This window comes from Carassius gibelio, chromosome A8, assembly GCF_023724105.1.
Source record: "Carassius gibelio isolate Cgi1373 ecotype wild population from Czech Republic chromosome A8, carGib1.2-hapl.c, whole genome shotgun sequence".
NCBI classification, from domain to species: Eukaryota; Metazoa; Chordata; class Actinopteri; order Cypriniformes; family Cyprinidae; genus Carassius; species Carassius gibelio.
The window spans coordinates 25,876,341-25,884,292 of record NC_068378.1 but is presented as its reverse complement, the minus strand read 5'-3'; the positions used below and the strand labels follow the sequence as shown (position 1 = coordinate 25,884,292).

Sequence of the window (7,952 nt, the reverse complement as noted above, 5' to 3'; positions counted from 1 at the left end):
AATGTCAGATAGCATGATACACAGAGTGTCCGAGCATGATGGGTAGATAGATAGATTGTCTAAAAATTCTTACAAAATATGTTACAGAAATAAAGACATACATAGACAGTGAGGCACAAAATGTCTAAATTGTAATCAGATGTGGGGAGAAAAGATAAATATCAGTTCTGAGTGAGAAAGAGAGAGAGTTTCAACAGTGAGTCAGTCTTACTGCTCGTATTACTGTGATTATAGAGAGCTTCTGCAGTGGAGAGAGAGAGAGTGAGCGAGAGAAGGCTGTGCACGATTCACTGTCTTCTCTAGGATTCAGCTCGCTTCCCTCCTCGTCTCAGTGCTCCTCTCTCTTCCCACTCAAGTGTATCTGATCCGTCTCTCCCGCACAACTCCTCTGTTTCTCAAGAACTCTGAGGATGACTCCTTCGGAAACCTCCAGCCATAGATGTCTGTTCCCCAGCTCATGGCTGCCCAGGACGACTCAACACTCTTGGGCTTCCTTCATTTGGACCTGCCCTCTCTAAAGTGGAGCCACAGCAGAACAGCAGCTCAAGCCTGTCTCCTTTAGGGTGAGTATTGACAAGATATGAGTGTGTTAATATTATTTACTGAACCACAGAAAAAGATTTATGCGCTCCAGTGTTTTTTTTTTTTTTTTTTTTTTTTGTGGATTTGCAGTATATTGTTTTGCTGTAAAAGGTTAAATATGTGACTCCTTGTTGCATATTGTCATTAGTGTTCATATAAAAGCTGCGAATACTGTACGTCCAGGTGGCATCTCAGATGGGTGTAGAGAGAGAGTTAAGACTAGTGGTGCCAACACTGTCAGTGTGTGAACTCTCAATGCGTGTCATGACACCAGGTCTGTACAGAATATCACCACTGCGCTGGTCATTAGTACAACACAACTGCTCTGATATCAGCAGCTGACTTATTCTGTAGTGATTTGATCAAACCACTAAGTATTAAAGTTGAGTGTACTTTGTGCACAGAAAACAAGTGGACAAATCCAGAGGATGGGGTCTTTTGACCCTAGGAACTGCATCAAAATGCTCTGGCAACCACCCTGGCATCGTGACAGTTTTGCACCACCACTTTTCTTCAGCAAAATCAAATATTTATAGATTCCCAGCCTTGAGTTTAGGTAACCGGCCTGTAGTATGTTGAGAGAGAAAAATACAGTGTGTGGGTGTAGTGAAATAAAAATGTATGAGGAAAAGAGTAGCAAGAAGGTGCATAATGGACTTATTTCTATGGAAACAGCACTTTCCTCTCTCTCTCATCCTCCCTCTCTGCACTGCTACTAAAAAAAACTCATATGGATGTTTTATGTTCCCCATTTTAAAGAATCCGTTAATGTTTTTGTTTGCAATTAGCTGGGAAATGCATCAACAAATGCCAGTAATTTTTTAGATGTGTTAACAAACTAAAAAGTTGAACTCAGACACGCCCATAAATCACATCACTTCCTATGTTTTCCTCATTCTGTTACCACTGACGTGAAGTCTTCTAATCGTGCAGTTGGAGATTTCCGTTGAATCGTGTCTTTCTGTCGCTCAAGCTGTTATTAAGCCACTTAAACTGTCTGAACCTCACACTGGATTGGCTCTGTTTTAGAGCACATGCTGAAGCAAATAGATGGACATTTGGAACTTAAACCTTGCTAAACCCACAAATATTAGTTTAGTTAGTCAGTTCAGTTAATCTCTTCTTATTATTTGCTTTTATAATCAAACACTCCTATTAAGCTCTGTTAGCTTGTCATTATTTGTATTTTTTGTGGTTACATCATCAGACAAAATCTAAATAATAAGCAATACAGGGTCAGCATGCAGGGATCAGTATTGCACAAATCTAGAATTATGCATATAGTATTTGAATACCGTTTATTAATATGCAGTGATCCTCATTCACATTAATGCAGAGCTGTCTAAAAGTGTCTGTAAGTTTGACAGTGAGAATAATTTCATGCAGCAGCCTGCAGTATGTCAAGATGCACACGCTCAGTAATCCTCGAGAGCTTTTTCACTATCCCACACACACACTGATAACTGAATATTATTTTTGGGAAATAATAATGCGATTGACGAGAGCACTCATGCATAAGTGCTGATCAGGTAAAGGGATTGTGTGGTCATGATTGTAGCCCGGATGGAGAAAAAGAGTATCATTTGATCTTTGCGAACAGAAAGTGTTACTGTGGATGAACTCAGTGCATGACCTCAACTCTTGATGCATGCATCTGTTTGTGCATTCCATTCATGAGGCTGCTGCAACAGCTCCTCAGCTCCATCCATCCATCCATCCATCCATCCATCCATCCATCCATCCACCCATCTTTTCTGAAGCACAGTATAAAAAACTTAAATGAGATATTAGAAAAAGAACTCTGACCAAAATTCGAGAACACCTACAGTAATCACTCCATGTTATTGATGTTAATCTGGCACCTGAATGCTAATTTCTATAGAAGCTATTCATTCCAAATCTGTGATTTCTGGAATAGTGAAACCAGTTCATTCACGTTCCACAAAAACGCTGGTTGTTCACGTAAGGCAAATGCATGAGAAGACTGGATAATGCTCAGACTCTCAGTGGTGAATCGGTTCAACACTGCAGCTGGAATTGCTCTTCGGTTCAGTTCATCTTTCTGTCTGTCTGTTCAAATTTAGGTGATCACTCAGAATGACCTACTGTTTATTTATTTGATTGAAACTGATTATTTTTAACGTTCATTTTACTTCATTATTTCAGTTTGTTTGTTTGAAGTATTTTGTTCAACTGATTTTACTTAATATTTATTTTGATCATTTCATTTGTTTATATATGTATTTTTAAATGTTTATTTAAATTTATTTTAGTTTTATAGTTTTGAAAATTTTTATTTTTTCATTATTTTAGTGATTTAGTTGGTCCTAAATCCACATTAAAGAATAACGCTCAAGTGTCAGACCTGTTGCTCACATATTCAACTGATATACCTTATTTGTCAATCTCTGTCAAAGCTCTTGTTTACATTAATGTTCTATCATTTATCATGATCAGTGATTTCTAATTCATTCAGGCCTTCGGCATGCCAGTTTGTGTTTTTTGCATGATTTTTTTTGTCCGTTCTCTGCAGCTGAATTTCTCTTATTCCCCAGAGATCAGAGATCAGAATAATTCAATCATTCCTCATCTTGAAACACCGTGTTGCTTCTCCACATACTAAATTATGCATCCAGCTGTCTTCAGAAGTATAATCATATTTTTGCATGATCATTTGCATGTTCAGGTGATGTAACTAACCCACAGAATGTTTAATGATGTACTGGATACAGTTGGTTTCAGTGTTGAGGAAAAATGCATTAAATATTATGTTTTTACTTTTAAACCTTTCAGCTTTGATTGCAGTATAGTTCAACACATCAAATAAGCATGCATATTGTTGTCATTTTCTAAAATTGAGTTTAAAAGTGCTTTACAAGTGTAAAAATAATGTTGCCACATAAATAATATCTTTGTACATGTGAGAATGCATGATGTGCCTGTAGTCACTGGTTTGAGTCTGTATAGCTCATGTGTGCTGTGTGTGTGTGTGTGTGTGTGTGTGTTACTGCTGGCTGCACGTTTCTGTGAATGTGAACATGAGTTCCTACCTCAGCTTTGGGTTTGGAAAGCGATTCCATAAGCATCTTTTGGATTGTGTGTGTGTGTGTGTGTGTGTTTTGTAATCTATAAGCCCCCTAATGCTGAATTGTAAAGCCTCAGGCTACTGAAAGAAAAAGCCAGAGAGCAAGAGGGAATGTTACAGAGGAGTAGAGATGCTTGTGCTTTTATTGGGAGCGCTATTCGTTCTTTTTCTCTCTCTCCATCTCTGAGGATGCCAAGTAGAGAGTGGCAGTTAGAAACAGTCTGTGCATGTCTAATATGATCGGGCTTGTTAAAAATAGACTGCACTATACGCTTCGTGCTGAGCTCGTATGCGCGGAAAATACTTTGTTTCGTGGGATTCGGAAAGTAAAAGGCAGTAAGGTTTCAGTATACATTCTCATTCTAGAAACTATAGAATATTTGATTGGACAAAAATTGTACGTTCCCGTGAGTGCTGATGATGTCATCAGTATTTTGGTTTCCAGTGTAGAGAAATGCTGATTGTGAACTCACCATGCACCGCTTGTGCTATGTAACTACTATTTTTAAGAGTCTCTTCTGTTCGCCAAGTTGCATTATTTGATTAAAAAAAATACAGTTAAATACCGTAATATTGTGAAATATCGTTACAATTTCTATTTTTATATATTTTAAAATGAACTTTATCACTGTGATGCAAACTTGCAGCATTTTCAGCACCATTACTCTTCAGTCTTCAGTGTCACATGATCTTCAGAAATCATTCTACGCTGATCTGCTGCTCAGGAAACATTTCAGATTATTATCAATGTTGAAAACTTTTTTAAAATTTGATAAAACTGATTTGCTGCTTAACAGGACCATCATATCAAAGAGATTTGAGAGATTTTCTTCAGATTGGATAACAATTAAATACATTTAATCTCACTGCAAAACAAATGTGTCCTGGCATCATGTTTCTTTCTCCTTTTGGAATAACATTTTTTATAACTGCAGTTTTATAATTATTGTTGGAGCGTCTTTGTTTTCTGAGATTTACGTCGCAAAGTTTAATCGATTTACACATCTCTTGGCTTAATTAGAGCTGAAATGGAGCATTTAATTGTTTTTCAGAACAGTACCTTTTACTGTTAACAGCAGAAGTTTCAGTCATGTGTTTTGGTTTAATTACTGTTTAAATATGGTTTCATGTTCTTCAACTTTTTTTTCTTCTTTCTATTTCTTCTAGAAAGAACACGTTCATTCAGACCCCGTCTTTCAGCCTACAAGCACACAGAGAACAAGACCTTCAGAGCCGAAGCTTATAGATTGCTAGAGGAGAATAACCAGTCATATATAAAGGTACGTCTGCATATCTAACATAATTTTATGGATAATGAAATCTCTCATATATGCACCGATGTCTCTTTTTTTCCTTGTTTTTCTGAAAGATGGAGCAGGAGATTTCAAAAGTGCAGCGTAAGATGTCAGACCTGGAGTCAGTTTTGCAGCAGAAAGATGTGGAGCTCAAGGCTTCTGAAACACAAAGGACCATCTTAGAACAAGACCTGGCCACCTATATCACCGAATGCAGCGTGGGTTTACTGTCTGCTTGTGGAAATGCGGCATGACATGAACTGTACGGCTTGGTTTGTGAAACTTTTTCTTTGTTTTGTGTGTGTATTTCAGAGTTTGAAGCGCAGTTTGGAGCAGGCCCGCATGGAGGTGTCTCAGGAGGATGATAAAGCTCTGCAGCTCCTACACGACATACGAGAGCAGAGCAACAAACTGCAGGAAATTAAAGAACAGGTTTGAATTCATTTCAGACGTTTCTGTAGTGCTTTTGACAATGCATATTAATCCAGTGAGCGAAGAGCTCTATAAACTGAAAAAAATACGTTTTCTAGGAGACATTTACGTTTATGCATTTAGCAGATTTTTATGAGAATAGCACCTTTATTCCAAAGTGACTTTGTTTACATAAGTGCATTTAAAGCTGTACATAACATACTTTCACTGTAAAGTGGTACCGTTTTTGGAAAATATACCGGGGCCTTTAAAAGTTGATGGACCTCTGACAAACATAACCAGAGGTTTCAGGATACTGAGATTTGTGCTTCATTAAAGTATGTTTATATTCGGGCGTTTTGTGACATGTGTCTTTCTTTAGCACTGGGGGGTCTGAGTGAGTGAGCATTTCACAGATTTCTCAGATTATTCCCTTAGAGCTTCACAGGCATCTGCTAATAAGCTTCCTACTGATATAAGTACAAATGATCTCAGTCCATCTCAGCTTCTGAAAGACTGTGAAATAGTGATGGCCTCTTACAGCCACGAGTAAAGTGACGGTGAACGTACTGTAAGACTGAAGAATGAGTTGTGAAGGTAAGAGCATAATGGAAAAAGAGCCTGTTTTTCTGCTGCTGCTTGCACGTCTCCCCCAGAGCCAGGCTCCATCGCACTGCGGTTGCCATGGAGACAAAAATGGTACCTCACAGTGAAGGATGTTGCAGATGCCGTTGAAATGCTGTCGTGACAAACCGGCAAAAGGCTCAAATTAGCAGCAAGCAGACTTTAAATGAAGTCTTCACTTTTCATTTATCCTATACTTTGATTTGATCAAGCTCTGTGGTCTGCTAAAATTTAAGTTTGGTTTCACAGAACTTCGTCGATGCTTAGTTGATGCTTTCAAACTCTGCTGCATAGAGTCAGATTTTCTTTGTGTGCATGTGTTTTATTTGTTATATTTATGAATATTTGTGAACTAAGCAAAGACAGGTGTTGAGAAATATCAATTTACCATTGGTTCAGCAGGTGCAGTGATATTACACAGAAAATACAGAAAAATACAGAAAATCTGGAAAAATACAGAAAATCTGGTCATGTTTGAGTGAGATGCTAACGGTCTAATCAGATTCAATGGTCTATGCTAAGCTAAGCTAAGCTATAAGTGCTACCGCCAGGCCTGAAGATTGGCTGAATGGATTCGAAAATAGGTAAACTCAACTGTTTTACTCGAGGGGAATTGAAAAATGAGCCTATTTTTAAAAAAAGGAGTCACTTGTGTCATTCCTTAAAGAGGTCATGAACTGGCTTTTTTAGTATTTTATACTGTTGTCGCAGGTCCACTCATGACGTTTTCCTGGTTTGCAAATTCAAAAACATCAAATCAACAAGCAGTAGGCTATTTTCTACTCTGGTTTTGAGGTCGACTTAAGAAATGCTCTGTTTTTATGGGTGTGCCGCATTGAAGACTTGCAAGTATACACCCACTGTGATTGGATAACAGTTTTGCATTGTAAACTAACTTTACGTGTGTCTGTTTGACAAGCTACGCTTACCCTTCATAGGAGCCTTCTTTTACTTTAAGGCCTGTTCACACCGAGAACAATAACTATAAAGATAACTATAAAGATAACGATATTAGCCTCCACACCAGCGAACGATATTGTCTGTATATTCTAAGCGCACATGCGTCTGCCGCTTTAAATTCTCGAGCTCATTACAGCAGGAATGATTCTGACTGGCTGTCAATGTTTTTATCGTTCATCAGAAGAAAAATCGCTGAAAGTTATTCCAAGGATATCGTTTCTCTGTGCCTTTATCGTTTTAGTTGTGGTGTGGACTCTGCTATTCTTTAACATGATCTTCAATGGCATGTTTATTGCTTGGTTGTTTAATCCTGTTTAGTGCAACTCGTGCTATTTGCGAATCAGTGGGCGGAGCAATGAAATTTGATCATTTGATGGGCCTAGTGTTAATAGAAGCTTTTATTTCAGTACGTTAGTTAAGGATGTTTTCAGTTCTGAAACTTACTGTATGTTCTTTTAGTGCGATGATCTCTTATATGTCAAAAGCTCAAGTAAAAGTTGATTTCTCAGTTCATGACCCCTTAAATAAATCGGTATGTTTGAACAAATCGGTTGAGTGAATGAATCAATGCCTCCCTCTTAAAGATGGTCAAAGATTGTTGCCATTTGCTGTTTGAATGTAATTTGCAGAAAGAATATATCTGGAAGGATTGGAATTTAATGTATTTTAATATAGTTTTTATTCTCACAGTAAGTGACTTTTAATCAGTACTTTAATTATACTTCAAATTTACAAAATTGTAAGTACAAAAAAATGTTCTCTGTCTCTGGTGTTACTCTTAAAAAGAGAAATTGACATTAATGAGACAAATTTTCTAATTTTGACACATTGTTGGAGATCTATTGTTAAAGTTTAAAGAAGATGGATTTGTGATTATGTAGTGTTTGATCTGGGTTTTCAGTGCCTGATATATATATAGAAAGTGCTGTATCTCTGAATTGCTGAAATGACAAAGCAAAGCCATGTCTGAAAAACCTGAGATTTCAGCAAAAGCA

General features: G+C 37.5%; 1 protein-coding gene across 5 annotated transcripts in view; it reads left to right on the top strand.

Annotated features, from left to right (window-relative positions):
• The first annotated feature begins 247 nt into the window (after positions 1 to 247).
• Positions 248 to 7,952, top strand: part of LOC128019027 (citron Rho-interacting kinase-like) — a 55,094-nt gene continuing 47,389 nt past the window's right edge. For all 5 annotated transcript variants that reach the window (XM_052604973.1, XM_052604972.1, XM_052604971.1 and 2 more), the window contains exons 1-4: positions 248 to 563; positions 4,835 to 4,947; positions 5,037 to 5,180; positions 5,275 to 5,394. In XM_052604973.1, coding sequence (XP_052460933.1) covers positions 5,037 to 5,180; positions 5,275 to 5,394 — 264 coding nt within the window. In that variant the 5' untranslated portion in view covers positions 248 to 563; positions 4,835 to 4,947. The remainder of the gene's footprint in view (positions 564 to 4,834; positions 4,948 to 5,036; positions 5,181 to 5,274; positions 5,395 to 7,952) is intronic.